This window comes from Oncorhynchus gorbuscha, linkage group LG22 (genome assembly GCF_021184085.1).
Source record: "Oncorhynchus gorbuscha isolate QuinsamMale2020 ecotype Even-year linkage group LG22, OgorEven_v1.0, whole genome shotgun sequence".
In the NCBI taxonomy this organism is placed as follows: Eukaryota; Metazoa; Chordata; class Actinopteri; order Salmoniformes; family Salmonidae; genus Oncorhynchus; species Oncorhynchus gorbuscha.
In genome coordinates, this window is record NC_060194.1 from 47,008,629 (window position 1) to 47,033,714 (window position 25,086).

At 45.3% G+C, this 25,086-nt stretch overlaps 1 protein-coding gene across 1 annotated transcript in view; it reads right to left on the bottom strand.

Moving 5' to 3' along the window:
• LOC124009874 (retinal-specific phospholipid-transporting ATPase ABCA4-like) overlaps positions 1 to 25,086 on the bottom strand; it is a 118,278-nt gene that overhangs the window by 7,712 nt on the left and 85,480 nt on the right. The window contains 15 exon segments of the mRNA XM_046322093.1: positions 1,635 to 1,727; positions 3,019 to 3,122; positions 12,118 to 12,252; positions 12,952 to 13,093; positions 13,208 to 13,314; positions 13,424 to 13,486; positions 15,575 to 15,695; positions 15,905 to 16,034; positions 17,116 to 17,239; positions 17,734 to 17,881; positions 18,447 to 18,562; positions 21,173 to 21,350; positions 22,602 to 22,771; positions 23,897 to 23,971; positions 24,244 to 24,349. Of these exon segments, the coding sequence (XP_046178049.1) occupies positions 1,635 to 1,727; positions 3,019 to 3,122; positions 12,118 to 12,252; positions 12,952 to 13,093; positions 13,208 to 13,314; positions 13,424 to 13,486; positions 15,575 to 15,695; positions 15,905 to 16,034; positions 17,116 to 17,239; positions 17,734 to 17,881; positions 18,447 to 18,562; positions 21,173 to 21,350; positions 22,602 to 22,771; positions 23,897 to 23,971; positions 24,244 to 24,349 (1,812 nt within the window).

Below are 25,086 nucleotides of genomic sequence, written 5' to 3' on the forward strand. Positions count from 1 at the left end.
ATGGCTCCTTGCTGTCCCCAGTCCACCTGACTGTGCTGCTGCTCCAGTTTCAACTGTTCTGCCTTATTATTATTTGACCATGCTGGTCATTTATGAACATTTGAACATCTTGGTCATGTTCTGTTATAGTCTCTACCCGGCACAGCCAGAAGAGGACTGGCCACCCCACATAGCCCGGTTCCTCTCTAGGTTTCTTCCTAGGTTTTGGCCTTTCTATGGAGTTTTTCCTAGCCACCGTGCTTTTACACCTGCATTGTTTGCTGTTTGGGGTTTTAGGCTGGGTTTCTGTACAGCACTTTGAGATATCAGCTGATGTACGAAGGGCTATATAAATAAATTTGATTTGATTTGATTTGATTTGATTTTACTCTCCCAGCCCGGATCTCCCTGGCTGGTTACATCACCATACTCTCTCAGCCCGGATCTCCCTGGCTGGTTACATCACCATACTCTCTCAGCCCGGATCTCCCTGGCTGGTTACATCATCATACTCTCTCAGCCCGGATCTCCCTGGCTGGTTACATCACCATACTCTCCCAGCCCGGATTTCCCTGGCTACATCACCATACTCTCCCAGCCCGGATCTCCCTGGCTGGCTACATCACCATACTCTCCCAGCCCAGAACTCCCTGGCTGGCTACATCACCATACTCTCCCAGCCCAGAACTCCCTGGCCGGCTACATCACCATACTCTCCCAGCCCAGAACTCCCTGGCTGGCTACATCACCATACTCTCCCAGCCCAGAACTCCCTGGCTACATCACCATACTCTCCCAGCCCAGAACTCCCTGGCCGGCTTCATCACCATACTCTCCCAGCCCAGAACTCCCTGGCTGGCTACATCACCATACTCTCCCAATCCCAGAACTCCCTGGCTACATCACCATACTCTCCCAGCCCAGAACTCCCTGGCTACATCACCATACTCTCCCAGCCCAGAACTCTCTGGCTACATCACCATACTCTCCCAGCCCAGAACTCCCTGGCTGGCTACATCACCATACTCTCCCAGCACCAGAACTCCCTGGCTGGCTACATCACCATACACTCCCAGCCCAGAACTCCCTGGCTGGCTACATCACCATACTCTCCCAGCACCAGAACTCCCTGGCTGGCTACATCACCATACTCTCCCAGCCCAGGACTCACTGGCTGGCTACATCACCATACTCTCCCAGCCCAGAACTCCCTGGCTGGGTACACCACCATACTCTCCCAGCCCGGATCTCCCTGGCTGGCTACTTTTATATATGGCTGGTTACTCCATGTACTGTGATCAGTGACTTAGATCTCGTCAAACCAAATGTGTTATTTTTCTTCTAATTTAATTTGAAATGATGTGATTGTTGTTAAATCTTCCTCTCTTTTTTTATTATGGTCCTTCAAGGCAGATAGGAACACTTGTCCAGGGACACGACCAGTAGGGACAGAGTCTGGGGAGTGATGGCTATACTGAGGCCAGTGCAGGATGAGTGCCTCTGTTACATGGAAGACATACTGTATTTGAGGTGCTGTATGGTAACAGACCTACTTGTATTTGAGGTGCTGTATGGTAACAGACCTACTTGGATTTGAGGTGCTGTATGGTAACAGACCTACTTGTATTTGAGGTGCTGTATGGTAACAGACCTACTTGTATTTGAGGTGCTGTATGGTCCCCAGACATTTGAAGGTGCCGTTGACCATGATGGCCAACCGAGTGCACAGAGCTTCACACTCCTCCATGCTGGGGAGACAGAGACAGACAGGCAGTCAACAGGCAGTCAACAGACAGAGACAGACAGGTAGTCAACAGAGACAGACAGGCAGGCAGTCAACAGAGACAGACAGGCAGTCAATAGACAGAGACAGACAGGCAGTCAATAGACAGAGACAGACAGGAAGTCAATAGACAGAGACAGACAGGCAGTCAACAGGCAGTCAACAGAGACAGACAGGCAGTCAATAGAGACAGACAGGCAGTCAACAGACAGAGACAGACAGGCAGTCAATAGACAGAGACAGACAGGAAGTCAATAGACAGAGACAGACAGGCAGTCAACAGACAGTGAAACAAGCAGGAACAAGCAGATGGCCACTCCATTGTAGCATCTGGATTGCTGACATGACATTACCCATGTGTACTGACATGACATTACCCATGTGCACTGACATGACATTACCCATGTGTACTGACATGACATTACCCATGTGTACTGACATGACATTACCCATGTGTACTGACATGACATTAACCATGTGCACTGACATGACATTACCCATGTGCACTGACATGACATTACCCATGTGTACTGACATGACATTACCCATGTGTACTGACATGACATTACCCATGTGTACTGACATGACATTACCCATGTGCACTGACATGACATTACCCATGTGTACTGACATGACATTACCCATGTGTACTGACATTACCCATGTGTACTGACATGACATTACCCATGTGCACTGACATGACATTACCCATGTGTACTGACATTACCCATGTGTACTGACATGACATTACCCATGTGTACTGACATTACCCATGTGTACTGACATTACCCATGTGTACTGACATGACATTACCCATGTGCACTGACATGACATTACCCATGTGTACTGGCATGACATTACCCATGTGTACTGACATGACATTACCCATGTGTACTGACATGACATTACCCATGTGTACTGACATTACCCATGTGTACTGACATGACATTACCCATGTGCACTGACATGACATTACCCATGTGTACTGACATGACATTACCCATGTGTACTGACATTACCCATGTGTACTGACATGACATTACCCATGTGCACTGACATGACATTACCCATGTGTACTGACATTACCCATGTGTATGTGTACTGACATTACCCATGTGTACCACGTTGCTATGTCTTGGACCAACACCAACAACACTAGTTCAGGTACAGTAATCTCATTGGACTGGACTTGTCTGGGAAGGTGTAGGGGAAGGGTGTGTGGGTATGTGTTTGTGTGGTGGGGGGGGGGGGGGTACCTGTGTGATGTCAAAACCACGGCTCTCCCGTCCTGGATGACACTCATAATGGCAGTCCACAGGAACCGTCGGGAGTGGGGGTCCATACCTGTAGTGGGTTCATCCTATAAGGATACGCACGCACACACACACACACACACACACACACACACACACACACACACACACACACACACACACACACACACACACACACACACACACACACACACACACACACACACACACACACTATAATATATGTATAGTGTATGTATAGTGTATGTATAGTGTATGTATAGTATATGTATAGTATATGTATATGTATATGTATAGTATATGTATAGTATATGTATAGTATATGTATAGTATATTTATAGTGTATGTATAGTGTATGTATAGTATATGTATAGTATATGTATAGTATATGTATAGTATATTTATAGTGTATGTATAGTGTATGTATAGTGTATGTATAGTATATTTATAGTGTATGTATAGTATATGTATAGTATATGTATATGTATAGTATATGTATAGTATATGTATAGTATATGTATAGTATATGTATAGTATAGTGTATGTATAGTATATGTATAGTATAGTATATGTATAGTATAGTGTATGTATAGTATATGTATAGTATATGTATAGTATATGTATAGTATATGTATAGTATATGTATAGTATAGTATATGTATAGTATAGTGTATGTATAGTATATGTATAGTATATGTATAGTATAGTGTATGTATAGTATATGTATAGTATATGTATAGTATATGTATAGTGTATGTATATGTATAGTATAGTGTATGTATGTATAGTATATGTATAGTGTATGTATAGTGTATGTATAGTATATGTATAGTATATGTATAGTATAGTGTATGTATAGTGTATGTATAGTGTATGTATATGTATAGTGTATGTATAGTGTATGTATATGTATAGTGTATGTATAGTGTATGTATATGTATAGTGTATGTATAGTGTATGTATATGTATAGTGTATGTATAGTGTATGTATATGTATAGTATATGTACAGTATATGTATAGTGTATGTATATGTATAGTATAGTATATGTATAGTGTATGTATAGTATATGTACAGTATATGTATAGTGTATGTATATGTATAGTATATGTATAGTGTATGTATAGTATATGTACAGTATATGTATAGTGTATGTATATGTATAGTATAGTATATGTATAGTGTATGTATAGTATATGTACAGTATATGTATAGTGTATGTATATGTATAGTATATCAAATCAAATCAAATCAAATTTATTTATATAGCCCTTCGTACATCAGCTGATATCTCAAAGTGCTGTACAGAAACCCAGCCTAAAACCCCAAACAGCAAACAATGCAGGTGTAAAAGCACGGTGGCTAGGAAAAACTCCCTAGAAAGGCCAAAACCTAGGAAGAAACCTAGAGAGGAACCGGGCTATGTGGGGTGGCCAGTCCTCTTCTGGCTGTGCCGGGTAGAGATTATAACAGAACATGACCAAGATGTTCAAATGTTCATAAATGACCAGCATGGTCAAATAATAATAAGGCAGAACAGTTGAAACTGGAGCAGCAGCACAGTCAGGTGGACTGGGGACAGCAAGGAGCCATCATGTCAGGTAGTCCTGGGGCACGGTCCTAGGGCTCAGGTCCTCCGAGAGAGAGAAAGAAAGAAAGAGAGAATTAGAGAGAGCATATGTGGGGTGGCCAGTCCTCTTCTGGCTGTGCCGGGTGGAGATTATAACAGAACGTGGCCAAGATGTTCAAATGTTCATAAATGACCAGCATGGTTGAATAATAGTAAGGCAGAACAGTTGAAACTGGAGCAGGAGCATGGCCAGGTGGACTGGGGACAGCAAGGAGTCCTCATGTCAGGTAGTCCTGAGACATGGTCCTAGGGCCCAGGCCAGTTGAAACTGGAGCAGCAGCATGGCCAGGTGGACTGGGGACAGCAAGGAGTCATCATGTCAGGTAGTCCTGGGGCATGGTCCTAGGGCTCAGGTCCTCCGAGAGAGAGAAAGAAAGAGAGAAGGAGAGAATTACAGAACGCACACTTAGATTCACACAGGACACCTGAATAGGACAGGAGAAGTACTCCAGATAAACAAACTGACCCCAGCCCCCCGACACATAAACTACTGCAGCATAAATACTGGAGGCTGAGACAGGAGGGGTCAGGAGACACTGTGGCCCCATCCGAGGACACCCCGGACAGGGCCAAACAGGAAGGATATAACCCCACCCACTTTGCCAAAGCACAGCCCCCACACCACTAGAGGGAAATCTTCAACCACCAACTTACCATCCTGAGACAAGGCCGAGTATAGCCCACAAAGATCTCCGACACGGTACAACCCAAGGGGGGACCCAGACAGGCCGACCACAACAGTGAATCAACCCACCCAGGTGAAGCACCCCCCCAGGGACGGCACGAGAGAGCCCCAGCAAGCCAGTGACTCAGCCCCGTAACAGGGTTAGAGGCAAAGAATCCCAGTGAAAAGAGGGGAACCGGCCAGGCAGAGACAGCAAGGGCGGTTCGTTGCTCCAGAGCCTTTCCGTTCACCTTCCCACTCCTGGGCCAGACTACACTCAATCATATGACCCACTGAAGAGATGAGTCTTCAGTAAAGACTTAAAGGTTGAGACCGAGTTTGCGTCTCTGACATGGGTAGGCAGACCGTTCCATAAAAATGGAGCTCTATAGGAGAAAGCCCTGCCTCCAGCTGTTTGCTTAGAAATTCTAGGGACAATTAGGAGGCCTGCGTCTTGTGACCGTAGCGTACGTGTAGGTATGTACGGCAGGACCAAATCAGAGAGGTAGGTAGGAGCAAGCCCATGTAATGCTTTGTAGGTTAGCAGTAAAACCTTGAAATCAGCCCTTGCTTTGACAGGAAGCCAGTGTAGAGAGGCTAGCACTGGAGTAATATGATCAAATTTTTTGGTTCTAGTCAGGATTCTAGCAGCCGTATTTAGCACTAACTGAAGTTTATTTAGTGCTTTATCCGGGTAGCCGGAAAATAGAGCATTGCAGTAGTCTAACCTAGAAGTGACAAAAGCATGGATTAATTTTTCTGCATCATTTTTGGACAGAAAGTTTCTGATTTTTGCAATGTTACGTAGATGGAAAAAAGCTGTCCTCGAAATGGTCTTGATATGTTCTTCAAAAGAGAGATCAGGGTCCAGAGTAACGCCGAGGTCCTTCACAGTTTTATTTGAGACGACTGTACAACCATTAAGATTAATTGTCAGATTCAACAGAAGATCTCTTTGTTTCTTGGGACCTAGAACAAGCATCTCTGTTTTGTCCGAGTTTAATAGTAGAAAGTTTGCAGCCATCCACTTCCTTATGTCTGAAACACATGCTTCTAGCGAGGGCAATTTTGGGGCTTCACCATGTTTCATTGAAATGTACAGCTGTGTGTCATCCGCATAGCAGTGAAAGTTTACATTATGTTTTCGAATAACATCCCCAAGAGGTAAAATATATAGTGAAAACAATAGTGGTCCTAAAACAGAACCTTGAGGAACACCGAAATGTACAGTTGATTTGTCAGAGGACAAACCATTCACAGAGACAAACTGATATCTTTCCGACAGATAAGACCTAAACCAGGCCAGAACATGTCCGTGTAGACCAATTTGGGTTTCCAATCTCTCCAAAAGAATGTGGTGATCGATGGTATCAAAAGCAGCACTAAGGTCTAGGAGCACGAGGACAGATGCAGAGCCTCGGTCCGATGCCATCAAAATGTCATTTACCACCTTCACAAGTGCCGTCTCAGTGCTATGATGGGGTCTAAAACCAGACTGAAGCATTTCGTATACATTGTTTGTCTTCAGGAAGGCAGTGAGTTGCTGCGCAACAGCCTTCTCTAAAATCTTTGAGAGGAATGGAAGATTCGATATAGGCCGATAGTTTTTTATATTTTCTGGGTCAAGGTTTGGCTTTTTCAAGAGAGGCTTTATTACTGCCACTTTTAGTGAGTTTGGTACACATCCAGTGGATAGAGAGCCGTTTATTATGTTCAACATAGGAGGGCCAAGCACAGGAAGCAGCTCTTTCAGTAGTTTAGTTGGAATAGGGTCCAGTATACAGCTTGAAGGTTTAGAGGCCATGATTATTTTCATCATTGTGTCAAGAGATATAGTACTAAAACACTTGAGCGTCTCTCTTGATCCTAGGTCCTGGCAGAGTTGTGCAGACTCAGGACAACTGAGGTTTGGAGGAATACGCAGGTTTAAAGAGGAGTCCGTAATTTGCTTTCTAATAATCATAATCTTTTCCTCAAAGAAGTTCATGAATTTATCACTGCTAAAGTGCAAGTCATCCTCTCTTGGGGAATGCTGCTTTTTAGTTAGCTTTGTCACAGTATCAAAAAGGAATTTTGGATTGTTCTTATTTTCCTCAATTAAGTTAGAAAAATAGGACGATCGAGCAGCAGTAAGGGCTCTTCGGTACTGCACGGTACCGTCCTTCCAAGCTAGTCGGAAGACTTCCAGTTTGGTGTGGCGCCACTTCCGTTCCAATTTTCTGGAAGCTTGCTTCAGAGCTCGGGTATTTTCTGTGTACCAGGGAGCTAGTTTCTTATGAGACATTTTTTTAGTTTTTAGGGGTGCAACTGCATCTAGGGTATTGCGCAAGGTTAAATTGAGATCCTCAGTTAGGTGGTTAACGGATTTTTGTCCTCTGGCGTCCTTGGGTAGGCAGAGGGAGTCTGGAAGGGCATCAAGGAATCTTTGTGTTGTCTGTGAATTTATAGCACGACTTTTGATGTTCCTTGGTTGGGGTCTGAGCAGATTATTTGTTGCAATTGCAAACGTAATAAAATGGTGGTCCGATAGTCCAGGATTATGAGGAAAAACATTAAGATCCACAACATTTATTCCATGGGACAAAACTAGGTCCAGCGTATGACTGTGAGAGTGAGTGGGTCCAGAGACATGTTGGACAAAACCCACTGAGTCGATGATGGCTCCAAAAGCCTTTTGGAGTGGGTCTGTGGACTTTTCCATGTGAATATTAAAGTCACCAAAGATTAGAATATTATCTGCAATGACTACAAGGTCTGATAGGAATTCAGGGAACTCAGTGAGAAACGCTGTATATGGCCCAGGAGGCCTGTAAACAGTAGCTATAAAAAGTGATTGAGTAGGCTGCATAGATTTCATGACTAGAAGCTCAAAAGACGAAAACGTCATTTTTTTTTTTTTGTAAATTGAAATTTGCTATCGTAAATGTTAGCAACACCTCCGCCTTTGCGGGATGCACGGGGGATATGGTCACTAGTGTAGCCAGGAGGTGAGGCCTCATTTAACACAGTAAATTCATCAGGCTTAAGCCATGTTTCAGTCAGGCCAATCACATCAAGATTATGATCAGTGATTAGTTCATTGACTATAATTGCCTTTGAAGTAAGGGATCTAACATTAAGTAGCCCTATTTTGAGATGTGAGATATCATGATCTCTTTCAGTAATGACAGGAATGGAGGTGGTCATTATCCTAGTGAGATTGCTAAGGCGAACACCGCCATGTTTAGTTTTGCCCAACCTAGGTCGAGGCACAGACACGGTCTCAATGGTGATAGCTGAGCTGACTACACTAACTATGCTAGTGGCAGACTCCACTATGCTGGCAGGCTGGCTAATAGCCTGCTGCCTGGCCTGCACCCTATTTCATTGTGGAGCTAGAGGAGTTAGAGCCCTGTCTATGTTGGCAGATAAGATGAGAGCACCCCTCCAGCTAGGATGGAGTCCGTCACTCCTCAGCAGGTCAGGCTTGGTCCTGTTTGTGGGTGAGTCCCAGAAAGAGGGCCAATTATCTACAAATTCTATCTTTTGGGAGGGGCAGAAAACAGTTTTCAACCAGCGATTGAGTTGTGAGACTCTGCTGTAGAGCTCATCACTCCCCCTAACTGGGAGGGGGCCAGAGACAATTACTCGATGCCGACACATCTTTCTAGCTGATATGCACGCAGAAGCGGTGATCTCTGACTGTTTCATCCTAACATCGTTGGTGCCGACGTGGATAACAATATCTCTATACTCTCTACACTCGCCAGTTTTAGCTTTAGCCAGCACCATCTTCAGATTAGCCTTAACGTCGGTAGCCCTGCCCCCGGGTAAACAGTGTATGATCGCTGGATGATTCGCTTTAAGTCTAATACTGCGGGTAATGGAGTCGCCAATGACTAGAGTTTTCAATTTGTCAGAGCTAATGGTGGGAAGCTTCGGCGTCTCAGACCCCGTAACGGGAGGAGTAGAGACCAGAGAAGACTCGGCCTCTGACACCGACCCGCTGCTTAATGGGGAAAACCGGTTGAAAGTTTCTGTCTGCTGAATGAGCGACACCGGTTGAGCGTTCCTACAGCATTTCCTTCCAGAAACCGTGAGAAAGTTGTCCGGCTGCGGGGACTGTGCCAGGGGATTTATACTACTATCTGTACTTACTGGTGGCACAGACGCTGTTTCATCCTTTCCTACACTGAAATTACCCTTGCCTAACGATTGCTTCTGAAGCTGGGCTTGCAGTACAGCTATCCTCGCCGTAAGGCGAGCACAGCGGCTGCAATTAGAAGGCATCATGTTAATGTTACTACTTAGCTTCGGCTGTTGGAGGTCCTGACGAATCGTGTCCAGATAAAGCGTCCGGAGTGAAAAAGTCGAGGAAAGAAAAGTCGAGGAAAAAATAAATATATGAACGGTAATTAAAAAGTGAAACCCGTAAAGTTGTCAGGTAGCAAGATAGGTTGGGAACAAAACGCACAGCAATTCGAAAACAAGCCTGCAAGTTGTGACCGGAAATGACGTCGAAACAAGTATAGTATATGTATAGTGTATGTATAGTATATGTACAGTATATGTAGTGTAGTGTATGTATATGTATAGTATATGTATAGTGTATGTATATGTATAGTATATGTATAGTGTATGTATATGTATAGTGTATGTATATGTATAGTGTATGTATAGTATATGTATAGTGTATGTATATGTATAGTGTATGTATAGTATATGTATAGTGTATGTATAGTGTATGTATAGTGTATGTATAGTGTATGTATGTATAGTATATGTATAGTGTATGTATATGTATGTATATGTATAGTGTATGTATAGTATATGTATAGTATATGTATAGTGTATGTATAGTATATGTATAGTATATGTACAGTATATGTATAGTGTATGTACAGTATATGTATAGTGTATGTATAGTATATGTACAGTGTATGTATAGTGTATGTATGTGTATAGTATGTGTATAGTATGTGTATAGTGTGTGTATAGTGTGTGTATAGTATATGTACAGTATATGTATAGTGTATGTCTCTTCTCTCTTCTCCAGACCATTTCCGGAGACCTTCTCCCTTACCTCACCTCGCTCATCAACTTATCCCTGACCGCTGGCTACGTCCCTTCCGTCTTCAAGAGAGCGAGAGTTGCACCCCTTCTGAAAAAACCTACACTCGATCCCTCCGATGTCAACAATCACAGACCAGTATCCCCCTCTCTGAGTTGGGCATCTCCGGCGCGGCCCACGCTTGGATTGCGTCCTACCTGACAGGTCGCTCCTACCAGGTGGCGTGGCGAGAATCTGTCTCCTCAACACGCGCTCTCACCACTGGTGTCCCCCAGGGCTCTGTTCTAGGCCCTCTCCTATTCTCGCTATACACCAAGTCACTTGGCTCTGTCATAACCTCACATGGTCTCTCCTATCATTGCTATGCAGACGACACACAATTAATCTTCTCCTTTCCCCCTTATGATGACCAGGTGGCGAATCGCATCTCTGCATGTCTGGCAGACATATCCGTGTGGATGACGGATCACCACCTCAAGCTGAACTTCGGCAAGACGGAGCTGCTCTTCCTCCCGGGGAAGGACTGCCCGTTCCATGATCTCGCCATCACGGTTGACAACTCCATTGTGTCCTCCTCCCAGAGCGCTAAGAACCTTGGCGTGATCCTGGACAACACCCTGTCGTTCTCAACTAACATCAAGGCGGTGGCCCGTTCCTGTAGGTTCATGCTCTACAACATCCGCAGAGTACGACCCTGCCTCACACAGGAAGCGGCGCAGGTCCTAATCCAGGCACTTGTCATCTCCCGTCTGGATTACTGCAACTCGCTGTTGGCTGGGCTCACTGCCTGTGCCATTAAACCCCTACAACTCATCCAGAACGCCGCAGCCCGTCTAGTGTTCAACCTTCCCAAGTTCTCTCACGTCACCCTGCTCCTCCGCTCTCTCCACTGGCTTCCAGTTGAAGCTCGCATCCGCTACAAGACCATGGTGCTTGCCTACGGAGCTGTGAGGGGAACGGCACCTCAGTACCTCCAGGCTCTGATCAGGCCCTACACCCAAATAAGGGCACTGCGTTCATCCACCTCTGGCCTGCTCGCCTCCCTACCACTGAGGAAGTACAGTTCCCGCTCAGCCCAGTCAAAACTGTTCACTGCTCTGGCTCCCCAATGGTGGAACAAACTCCCTCACGACGCCAGGACAGCGGAGTCAATCACCACCTTCCAGAGACACCTGAAACCCCACCTCTTTAAGGAATACCTAGGATAGGATAAAGTAATCCTTCTCAACCCCCCCCCCCTTAAAATATTTAGATGCACTATTGTAAAGTGGCTGTTCCACTGGATGTCATAAGGTGAATGCACCAATTTGTAAGTCGCTCTGGATAAGAGCGTCTGCTAAATGACTTAAATGTAATGTAAATGTAAATGTATGTACAGTATATGTATAGTATATGTATAGTGTATGTATAGTGTATGTATGTGTATAGTATGTGTATAGTATGTCTATAGTATGTGTATAGTGTGTGTGTATAGTATATGTATGTATAATGTCAATGTATACCACTTAGTCATACTGTGTTTGTAGTGTTATCTAACTATTAGTTGTCCATATTGTCACAGGAAGGAAGTAATGAAACATATCACCCACACACTGTCCAAAAGACAGGCACATGTGGGGAATTAATAAAGTCCCATGCCATTGGCTGACTCACCAGTATAACCAGCCAATCATAGCTGGTTGGGGAGCCAGCCCCGCCTTTTCAATGGTAGGGGTTAAACACTGATTGGTTGACTCACCAGTAGAACCAGGGCTGGGCAGCCAATCATAGCGATGGCTGTGGAGAGTTTCCTCTTGTTGCCTCCGCTGTATGTTCCTGCACAGCGACCAGCGTACTCTGATAGACCCAGTTTCTGGATGCCCCAATCTGCCACCTAGTGGGGAGACAGGAGAGGTGCGGAATGTGTTACAAACGCAAAGAAATACATGAATGTTAACACAAATACATTCACACACCTGCATTCACACACCTGCATTCACACACCTGCATTCACACACCTGCATTCACACACCTGCATTCACACACCTGCATTCACACACCTGCATTCACACACCTGCATTCACACATCTGCATTCACACACCTGCATTCACACACCTGCATTCACACACCTGCATTCACACACCTGCATTCACACACCTGCAGTACACACACCTGCATTCACACACCTGCATTCACACACCTGCAGTACACACACCTGCATTCACACACCTGCATTCACACACCTGCAGTACACACACCTGCATTCACACACCTGCATTCACACACCTGCAGTACACACACCTGCAGTACACACACCTGCAGACACACACCTGCAGTACACACACCTGCAGTACACTACACTCATTCACACAAAAATACACAGACAGACAGACAGACAGACAGACAGACAGACAGACAGACAGACAGACAGACAGACAGACAGACAGACAGACAGACAGACAGACAGACAGACAGACAGACAGACAGACAGACAGACAGACGAGACAGACAGACAGACGAGACAGACAGACGAGACAGACAGACGAGACAGACAGACGAGACAGACAGACAGTATCTCCCATCTCTACTCACTCTGCTGATGTCTGACTCGGGGACCCCTCGGAGACGAGCGTAGAGGTAAAGATGTTCCCTGCCTGTCAGCAGGTCGTCTATGGCGTCAAACTGAGGGCAGTAGCCCATGTTCTGGTGCACGTCCAACATGTCCGACAGGATACTGAGTGACCACAGAGAATGGATGAATACAACAACATTGAGTCTTTTTTTTTCCTGAACGGTGGGTCCAACACACACTATTTTTTTCCTCACATATTCCTGCGATGTGTTGTACCTGTATCCAGAGACAGTGGCCTCTCCAGAACTAACGTCGGTGTCCCCAGTCAACATCTTAAAGGTGGTCGTTTTCCCGGCTCCGTTCACTCCTAACAGACCGAAACACTGACAGCACAGAGACACGGTCAGACTAGGGAATCTGTTAAAGAAATGAGATGGGGCAGAAGGTAGCTGAAAGGGACTATAAATGGGGAGGGGGGACGGACGGACAGACCTCTCCTGCAGGCACGCCCACACAGATCCTGTCCACCGCTTGTCTCGTCTTCCCAGAGTACGTCTGTAGAGAGGACAAAAAGAACCAGAGTTCGTTTGGACACAGACTCACGGTATATAGGTAACAAATCAAATCAAATCAAATGTATTTATATAGCCCTTCGTACATCAGCTGATATCTCAAAGTGCTGTACAGAAACCCAGCCTAAAACCCCCAAACAGCAAGCAATGCAGGTGTAGAAGCACAAACTCCCTAGAAAGGTAAGAACCTAGGAAGAAACCTAGAGAGGAACCAGGCTCTGAGGGGTGACAACACATGCCTATGTAACAGATGTGAAACAGCTAGCTTAGTTAGCGGTGGTGCGCGCTAAATAGCGTTTTAATCTGGTGACGTCACTTGCTCTGAGACCTTGAAGTAGTGGTTCCCTTTGCTCTGCAAGGGCTGCGGCTTTTGTGGAGCGATGGGTAACGATGCTTCGTGGGTGACTGCTGTTGATGTGTGCAGTGGGTCCCTGGTTCGCGCCCGGGTATGGGCGAGGGGACGGTCTAAAGTTATACTGTTACACCTACAATCCGATATGTCCTCACAGTTTCCTCTCTTTGACCTAGTAGGTTAAACACCGCCTTTGACACATCCGGTTGTGATACAACAGATATTTGTGAGGAGTCTGTATGCACAAGTATGTTAATGATGGAGGGGTCTACTATGTCGTATTCAGAGGATCAAGATGATAGTTAACTTCTTTGGGACTGGGGGGGGGCAGTATTGAGTAGTTTGGATGAATAAGGTGCCCAGAGTAACACGACCTGCTACTCAGGCCCAGTTGCTAATATATGGATATTATTGGTAGATTTGGATAGAAAACACTCTGAAGTTTCTAAAACTGTTTCAATGATGTCTGTGAGTTTAACAGAACTCATATGGCAGGCAAAAACCTGAGACAAAATCCAAATCCAAGTGGGAAATCTGAGGTTTGTAGTTTTTCAACTCATGCCCTACATAGTGTCTTTGGGGTCATATTGCACTTCCTAACGCTCCCACTAGATGGCAACAGTCTTTAGAACCTTTTTTGATGCTTCTACTGTGAAGGGGGGCGAATGAGAGGGGATGGAGTCAGAGGTCTGCCAGAGAGGCATGAGCTGACCACGCGTGTTCACGTGAGAGTTAGCTTGCTTTCCATTGCAATTCTACAGACAAAGGAATTCTCAGGTTGGAACATTAATGAAGATGTATGATAAAAAACATCCTAAAGATTGATTTTATACTTCAATTGACATGTTTCTACGAACTGTAATAGAACTTTCGCATGGACTTGCCTGCACGTTGTGAGTTTGGATTGTGTACTAAACGCACAAACAAAAAGGAGGTATTTGGACAGAAATGAGGGACTTTATCGAACAAATCAAACATTTATTGTGGAACTGGGATTCCTGGGAGTGCATTCTGATGAAGATCATCAAAGGTAAGTGAATATTTATAATGCTATTTCTGACTTCTGTTGACTGCACAACATAGCGGATATCTGTTTGGCTGTCTTCTTGTCTGAGCGCTGTACTCAGATTATTGCATGGTATGCTTTTTCGGTAACTCTTTTTAAAAAATCTGACACAGCGGTTGCATTAAGGAGAAGTTTATCTAAAGTTCCTTGTATAACACTTGTAGTTTCATCAACATTTATGATGAGTATTTCTGTAAATTGATGTGGCTCTCTGCAAAATCCCCGGATGTTTTGGAACTACTGAACATAACACACCATAACACTTTATCGAACAAAACATACATGTATTGTGCAACATGAAGTCCTATGAGTGTCATCTGATGAAGATCATCAAAGATTAGTGATTCATTTAATCTCTATTTCTGCTTTTTGAGACTCCTCTCTTTGGCTGGAAACATTGGCTGTGTTTTTCTGTGACTAGGTGCTTACCTAACATAATCGTTTGGTGTGCTTTTGCCGTAAAGCCTTTTTGAAATCTGACACTGTGGCTGGATGAACGAGAAGTGTATCTTTAAAACGGTGTAAAATACTTGTATGCTTGAGGCATTTAAATTGTGAGATTTCTGTTGTTTGGAATTTGGCGCCCTGCACTTTCACTGGCTGGTTGTCGAGGCGGGACGCTACCGTCCCCAACATCCCAGGGAGGTTTTAACCTTGCAGAGGTCTCTGATCTGGAGGATGTCACTCTTGTTCCCGCCGTTATAGATCCTCTCTCTCTCCGCCGCCACGTCCTCGTCCTCATCTTTAGGAGGGGGCCCTCGGAAGTCTGATAACCTAGAGGGGAGAATTGATTGATTGAATGATTGATTGATCAATGCAACCCCTTTTCACACCGAATGTACGTAGAGTTTGAGATAAGTGTGGTTCTAACTTGAATGACCCACTAAATTAGGTCCATTTTCAGTGTGAATGGGATTTTAGTTTCCTATTGTGCAAAGACGGATATATCCTTCCACACGGTGATATTGGAGATAGTTCCTCACCAGTGGTCGAGGAAGAAGCGGTACTCTATGAGGATAGTGAAGAGGAAATAGACACATCCCTCTATAGCCATGAAGACCAGGTTCTTCCCTACAAAGTCCCATTTGAACGGATCCATGGCACGGTCCTCACCTGAAACACAAAATGGGACAATGTTCCAGGCCTTGATCCTCAGAAGAGTTGGCACAAACAGATCTGGTTACCAGGCTAGAGACGGGCCCGAATGAATAGGCTGGGTGTGGAAGTGTTGTAGGCTGGAGGAGGTTTAGAGAATAGATGAGTGTGGACGTGTTGTAGGCTGGAGGAGGTTTAGAGAATAGATGAGTGTGGATGTGTTGTAGGCTGGAGGAGGTTTAAAGAATAGATGAGTGTGGAAGTGTTGTAGGCTGGAGGAGGTTTAGAGAATAGATGAGTGTGGAAGTGTTGTAGGCTGGAGGAGGTTTAGAGAATAGATGAGTGTGGAAGTGTTGTAGGCTGGAGGAGGTTTAAAGAATAGATGAGTGTGGAAGTGTTGTAGGCTGGAGGAGGTTTAGAGAATAGATGAGTGTGGATGTGTTGTAGGCTGGAGGAGGTTTAGAGAATAGATGAGTGTGGAAGTGTTGTAGGCTGGAGGAGGTTTAGAGAATAGATGAGTGTGGAAGTGTTGTAGGCTGGAGGAGGTTTAGAGAATAGATGAGTGTGGAAGTGTTGTAGGCTGGAGGAGGTTTAGAGAATAGATGAGTGTGGAAGTGTTGTAGGCTGGAGCAGGTTTAAAGAATAGATGAGTGTGGAAGTGTTGTAGGCTGGAGGAGGTTTAGAGAATAGATGAGTGTGGAAGTGTTGTAGGCTGGAGGAGGTTTAAAGAATAGATGAGTGTGGAAGTGTTGTAGGCTGGAGGAGGTTTAGAGAATAGATGAGTGTGGAAGTGTTGTAGGCTGGAGGAGGTTTAGAGAATAGATGAGTGTGGAAGTGTTGTAGGCTGGAGGAGGTTTAGAGAATAGATGAGTGTGGAAGTGTTGTAGGCTGGAGGAGGTGTAAAGAATAGATGAGTGTGGAAGTGTTGTAGGCTGGAGGAGGTTTAGAGAATAGATGAGTGTGGAAGTGTTGTAGGCTGGAGGAGGTTTAGAGAATAGATGAGTGTGGAAGTGTTGTAGGCTGGAGGAGGTTTAAAGAATAGATGAGTATGGAAGTTTTAGGAGCCATAGAGATTCAACACTAGCTATGTTGTGCTCACCAAAGTGTGCATAGACATCAGTCACCGCCTGGTTCATAGCCATGTCAATCAGCCCCCGGCCCAGACAGAAGTGAGGGAAGACCAGGAGGCCTTTCTTCAGCCACTCATTGAACTCTAACAAGGCCTGGGGAGCACAACAACAACACAATAAACAACAACATCAACACAACAAATAACACAATAAACAACAATGACAACGCAATTAACACAATAAACGAAAACAACAACACAATAAACAACAACAACAAAATATCTAACCTGTCTGTCACCAACAACAACAGCAACACAACAAACAACAACACAATAAACAACAAACAATAACACAATAAACAACAAAGTAAACAACAACAACACAACACAATAAACAACACAACAAACAACAAACAACACAATAAACAACAATGCAATAAACAACAGCAACACAACAAAAAAACAACATCAACACAACAAACAGCAACACAATAAACAACAACAATACAGTAAACAACAACACAATAAACAACAACAATACAGTAAACAACAACACAATAAACAACAACAATTAAACATGACTTGCTCCCTCTCTCTTTCTCTCTCATACACAATCTGCCTCTCCCTCTCTCTCTCCCCCATCCTCACCCGGTTGTTCTCGAACAGTTCCAATATGAAGGTGAGGGCGCTGCTGTTGATGCCGATGAACAGGTTGATGCAGGACAGAGAGACGTAGGCTGTACTGGGGATGTTAAAGATGTATGACATGGGGTACATCATGGGGGTTACTGACCACCTAGATAGATAGAGAGAGAGAGATTTAGGACGTCAAAAGTGGGTTTGGGGCCTCCCGGGTGGCGCAGTGGTCTAAGGCACTGCATCGCAGTTCTAGCTGTGCCACCAGAGACTCTTGATTCGAGCCCAGGCTCTGTCGCAAGCGGCCGCGACCGGGAGGTCCGCGGGGCGACGCACAATTGGCCTAGCGTCGTCCGGGTTATGGATGGTTTGGCCGGTAGGGATATCCTTGTCTCAACGCGCACTAGCGACTCCTGTGGCGGGCCGGGCACAGTGCAAGCTGACCAGGTCGCTAAGTGTTTCCTCCGACACATTGGTGCGGCTGGCTTCCGGGTTGAATTTGCGCTGTGTTAAGAAGCAGTGTGGCTTGGCTTGGTTGGGTTGTGTTTCCGAGGACTCATGGCTCTCGACCTTTGTCTCTCCCGAGCCCGTACGGGAGTTGTAGCGATGAGACAAGACAGTAAGGGGGTAAAAAAGGGGGGTTTGAAGCAGAGCATCAGAGAGGTCCCACAAAGTCTTCATAAGCAGCACGCAGAAGCTTCCCAAATCATATGTCTAGTACTCACCCATACAGGAAGAGCAGGAGAACGAGGGCTGGCAGGTTGGTGGGTGAGGTGTAACACTTCTTGTCGAAGGCCACAAAGATCCCCACCACCATGGCTGTACTGAGAGAGTAGTTCATCTGGAGAGACCGGAGATGGAAAATATGGAAAACATTTCAATTGATGAAATCCGGGTGAAACAAGTCACTGACACGTCCAGGTCAATCAGATTCCAATTTAAATGGCCGCCAAGGGTAGGGCGAAACTGTGATGGCTTTATACCTAAAAAATACTTATTCAGACTTGCCCCAGGGCCCAGCTGTATGTACAATTTGGTACTTCTATCACAAAAGGCACAATTCAATATATTCAATACAGTTGGCAAGTAAGCAATTCATTGCACTGTGTACATCTCTGTATCCGCGAGCCTACCAGATGGGCCAAATACTTTTTATGCTCTCTTTGAGGCAAGCAACACTGAAGTATGCATGAGAGCACCAGCTGTTCCGGACGACTGTGTGATCACACTCTCCGTAGCCGATGTGAGCAAGACCTTTAAACAGGTCAACATTCACAAGGCTGTGAATAACGGATTACCAGGACTTGTACTCAGAGCAGATGTTTTCAACCTCTCCCTGACCGTGTCTGTAATACCTACATGTTTCAAGCAGACCACCATAGTCCCTGTGCCCAAGGAAGTGAAGGTAACCTGCCGAAATGACAACCACCCAGTAGCACTCACGTCTGTAGCCATGAAGTGCTTTGAAAGGCTGGTAATGGCTCACATCAACACCATTATCCCAGAAACTCTAGACCCACTCCAATTTGCATACCGCCCCAACAGATCCACAGATGATGCAATCTCTATTGCACTACACACTGCCCTTTCCCACCTGGACAAAAGGAACACCTATGTGAGAATGCTGTTCATTGACTACAGCTCAGCGTTCAACATCATACTGCCCTCAAAGCTCATCACCAAGCTAAGTATCCTGGGACTAAACACCTCCCTCTGCAACTGGATCCTGGACTTCCTGAAGGGCCGACCCCAGGTGGTAAGAGTAGGCAACAACACATCAGCCACGCTGATCCTCAACATGGGGGCCCCTCAGGGGTGCGTGCTTAGTCCCTTCCTGTACTCCCTGTTCACCCATGACTGCGTGGCCAAGCACGACTCCAACACCATCATTAAGTTGGGGCGGCAGGGTGGTTAGAGTGTTGGACTAGTAACCGGAAGGTTGCAAGTTCAAACCCCCGAGCTGACAAGGTACAAATCTGTCGTTCTGCCCCTGAACAGGCAGTTAACCCACTGTTCCTAGGCCGTCATTGAAAATAAGAATTTGTTCTTAATTGACTTCCCAAGTTAAATAATGGTAAAATATAAAAAAATACAGTTTGCCGATGACACAATAGTGGTAGGCCTGATCAACAACGAGACAGCCTATAGGGAGGAGGTCAAAGACCTGGCCGTGTGGTGCCAGGGCAACAACCTCTCCCTCAATGTGATCAAGACAAAGGAGATGATTGTGGACTACAGGAAAAGAAGGACCAAGCATTCTCATCGCTGGGGCTGTAGTGGAGCAGGTTGAGAGCTTCAAGTTCCTTGATGTCCACATCACAAACAAACTAACATGGTTCAAGCTCACCAAGAGGGCACAACAAAATATATTCCCCCTCAGGAGACTGAACAGATTTGGCATGGGTCCCCAGATCCTGAAAAGGTAATACAGCTGCACCATTGAGAGCATCCTGACCGGTTGCATCACCGCCTGGTATGGCAACTCCTCCCCCCTCCGACCGCAAGGCGCTACAGAGGATAGTGCGTACAACCCAGTACATCACTGAGTCAAAACTTCCTAACATCCAGGACCTACAGTATATACTAGGCGGTGTCAGACTAAGGTTGAAAAAATGGTCAAAGACTCCAGTCACTCAAGTCAAAGACTGTTCTCTCTGCTAACACAAGCGTTCCTTAACAGCTTCTACCCCCCAAGCCATGAGACTGCTGAACAATTAATCAAATGTCCACCCAAACTATTTACACTGACACTGACACTGCTGCTACTCACTGTTTATTATCTATGCATAGTCACATCACCCCTACTTACATGTACAAATTACCTCGACTAACCTGCACATTGACTTGGTACCGGTACCCCCTGTATATAGCCTCCACATTGACTCTGTACCGGTACCCCCTGTATATAGCCTCCAAATTGACTCTGTACCGGTACCACCTGTATATAGCCTCCACATTGACTCTGTACCGGTAACCCCTGTACCATATAGCCTCCACATTGACTCTGTACCGGTAACCCCTGTATATAGCCTCCACATTGACTCTGTACCGGTACCCCCTGTATATAACCTCCACATTGACTCTGTACCGGTACCCCCTGTATATAGCCTCATTGTTGTTATTTTATTGTGTTATTTTTTAATTTTTTAATTAAAACTTTATTAATAAATATTTTCTTGACTCTAGGGCTTGTAAGTAAGCATTTCACAGTAAGATCTACACATGATGTATTCGGCGCATGTGACAAATAAAATTGTATTTGAATTCCAGGCACTGGAAACAGGAGAGAGACACTGACTAAAAACAACAGAAGAGGCTAGTTCCTCTCCAGGTTTCTTCCTGTCACTGCTACTTCCTCTTCTGTGAGTTTAGTTCATGTTACTTTAAATCACTTTTGTCACAAATAACGATATAAAAAAAGGGCTTCATAAGTAACAGTTTACTGACGTACCATATCCCAGAAGAAGTTGGCTAACCAGTAGACAAGGGGGCTGACCCCGCTGACGAACTGGAGGTGCTTGGCCTTGGTCACTCTCTCCTGGATCAGGTAGAGGACAAACGAGGCTGGGATGAAGGACATGGCAAAGATCACACAGATAGCTGTCACGGCGTCTACTGATGTCTTCAACCTGGGACAGTAGAGGACAGACAGGTTAGATAACAGAGAGATGGTCACCCTAGAGGACAGACAGGTTAGATGGTCACCCTAGGTGACAGACAGGTTAGATAACAGAGAGATGGTCATCCTAGAGGACAGACAGGTTAGATAACAGAGAGATGGTCACTAGAGGACCTAGAGGACAGACAGGTTAGTTGGATAGAGGACAGACAGGTTAGAGAAGAGGACAGACAGGTTAGATGGTCACCCAGACAGAGAGATGGTTAGATACCCTAGGTGACAGACAGGTTAGATAACAGAGAGATGGTCACCCTAGAGGACAGACAGGTTAGATGTTCACCCTAGAGGACAGACAGGTTAGATAACAGAGAGATGGTCACCCTAGAGGACAGACAGGTTAGATAACAGAGAGATGGTCACCCTAGAGGACAGACAGGTGAGATGGTCATCCTAGAGGACAGACAGGTTAGATAACAGAGAGATGGTCATCCTAGAGGACAGACAGGTTAGATAACAGAGTTAGATGGTCATCCTAGAGGACAGACAGGTTAGATAACAGAGAGATGGATGTTCACCCTAGAGGACAGACAGGTTAGATAACAGAGAGATGGTCATCCTAGAAGACAGACAGGGACACAGACAGATAGTAGAAGGAAGATAACCTGGGAGATGAGATGACTGAGACATTTTCAACACAAAGCCCACAAGCTATAGGGGAAAGGGGATGCCTGGCTAGTTGTACAACTGAATGTATTCAACTGAAATGTGTCTTCTGCATTTAACCCAACCCCTCTGAATAAGAGGGGTGCGGGGGGGCTGCCTTAATCCACATCCACATCATTGGCGCCCGAGGAACAGTGGGGTTAACTGCCTTGCTCAGGGGCAGAACGACAGATTTGTACCTTGTCAGCTCAGGGGATTTCGATCCAGCAACCTTTTGGTTACTGGCCCAACGTTCCTACCCACCAGGCTATCTGCCGCCCCTAGAAAGCTCTACCTGATGAATCAACTGGCAAACAACTCTTCATGACCCCTCTTCATGACCCCTCTTCATGACCACTCTTCATGACCCCTCTTCATGACCCCTCTTCATGACCTCTCTTCATGACCTCTCTTCATGACCCCTCTTCATGACCCCTCCTCATGACCCCTCCTCATGACCCCTGACAGAATAAAGACCGTAGCATTGAATTGGCTCAGCACAAGCCTGTGATTAGTTCTTGTGTTGTTTTCAAAGAGGGAACCAGTGTGTGTAACTTACACAGTGACTTCAGACAGCTGTTCCTTGGTGAGGTTGAGGGGGTGGTTGATGGCTGTGATGCCGTACTGCATGGGGTCAACGTTACGAGGCAGGTGGGCCCTCAGAATGGCGTTGTTGGCCACATTCATGAAGGCCACCATGGCGTGCCAGCCTTTGTTGTTGTACCAGACCTGGTTTGGGGAGCAGAGGTGCGTTCAATGTACAACTCATTTTGTAAAGAAAAAAATTATTTCCTGGATGGGATTAGAGGTACATTCAATTTATGATGTTTTTTTGTTGTTATAATCTGAAATATGGAGTAATGTACACTACTGTTCAAAAGTTTGGGGTCGCTTAGAAATGTCCTTGTTTTTGAGAGAAAAGCACTTTTTTTTGTCCATTAAATTAACATCAAATTGATCAGAAATACAGTGTAGACATTGTTAATGTTGTAAATGACTATTGTAGCTGGAAACGGTTGCTTTTTAATGCAATATCTACATAGGTGTACAGAGGCCCATTATATGGCACGTTGTGTTAGTTAATCCAAGTTTGTCATTTTAAAAGGTTAATTGATCATTAGAAAACACTTCTGTAATTATGTTAGCACAGCTGATAACTGTCGTCCTGAATAAAGAAGCAATAAACCTGGCCTTTAGACTGGCTGAGTATCTGGAGCATCAACATGTGTGGGTTTGATTACAGGCTCAAAATGGACAGAAACAAATAACTTTCTTCTGAAACTCGTCAGTCTATTCTTGTTCTGAGAAATGAAGGCTATTCACTGCGAGAAATTGCAAAGAAAGTGAAGATCTCGTACAACGCTGTGTACTACTCCCTTCACAGAACAGCGCAAACTGGCTCTAACCAGAATAGAAAGAGGAGTGGGAGGCCCCGGTGCACAACTGAGCAAGAGGACAAGTACATTAGAGTATCTAGTTTGAGAAACAGACGGCTCACAAGTCCTCAACTGGCAGCTTCATTAAATAGCACATGCAAAACACTACTAACAATTCCTACACTGTATTTCTGATCAATTTGATGTTATTTTATTGGACAAAAAAAAATTGCTTTTCTTTCAAAACAAATTACAAGTGATCCCAAACTTTTGAACGGTAGTGTACATACCAAAACAAATAGAAATAAAACATTTAAATAAAAATAATGTTTTTCAATCAGGTAACATGATAATATCATACCGTGATTCAGAGGTATATGACAGCCTGTAACTAACTTACTTTAAATATAATGTCTCAGGTAACATGATAATATCATACCGTGATTCAGAGGTATATGACAGCCTGTAACTAACTTACTTTGACATTGTATTCACTTTCCATGTATCTGAGGAAAGGTCCGATCTCCTGCAGCGATTGTTTTGTGTAGGGACCCTGCCGGAATTATTAAAAACAATATTGTGTAACTGAGCCAACTGTAAATCACACTCACTTAATTCCTACCACTACTACTACACGCTCCAGCTCCCCAGCCCAGGAGGCTGGTGAAAGGGAGGACAGCTCATAATAATGTCTGGAATGGATTGAATGGAAGATGTGTTTGATACCATTCATTACTATGAGCCCGTTCTCCCAAATGAAGGTGCCACCAGCCTCCTGTGCTCCAGAGCACTGACCCACTAGGCCAGGTATGTAGTGATCAATACCCCAGTGACGTTGAGCATCTTCATCAGTTGAGAGAGGGTATCCTGGATCTGTTTAGGGCTGACTTCCAGTATGGGCAGCTGACCTCCAACAGACAGGCCTCCATACCTGAGGATCAACGACACAGTCATACAGACAACCGTCCAACAGACAACCCCTCCAACAGACAGGCCTCCAACAGACAGGCCTCCAACAGACAGGCCTCCAACAGAAAACCCTCCAACAGACAGGCCTCCAACAGACAGGCCTCCAACAGACAGGCCTCCAACAGACAGGCCTCCAACAGAAAACCCTCCAACAGACAGGCCTCCAACAGACAACCCCTCCAACAGACAGGCCTCCAACAGACAGGCCTCCAACAGACAGGCCTCCAACAGACAGGCCTCCAACAGAAAACCCTCCAACAGACAGGCCTCCAACAGACAACCCCTCCAACAGACAGGCCTCCAACAGACAGGCCTCCAACAGACAGGCCTCCAACAGACAGGCCTCCAACAGAAAACCCTCCAACAGACAGGCCTCCAACAGACAGGCCTCCAACAGACAGGCCTCCAACAGACAGGCCTCCAACAGAAAACCCTCCAACAGACAGGCCTCCAACAGACAGGCCTCCAACAGACAGGCCTCCAACAGACAACCCCTCCAACAGACAGGCCTCCAACAGACAGGCCTCCAACAGACAGGCCTCCAACAGAAAACCCTCCAACAGACAGGCCTCCAACAGAAAACCCTCCAACAGACAACACTCCAACAGACAGGCCTCCAACAGACAGGCCTCCAACAGAAAACCCTCCAACAGACAGGCCTCCAACAGACAGGCCTCCAACAGACAGGCCTCCAACAGA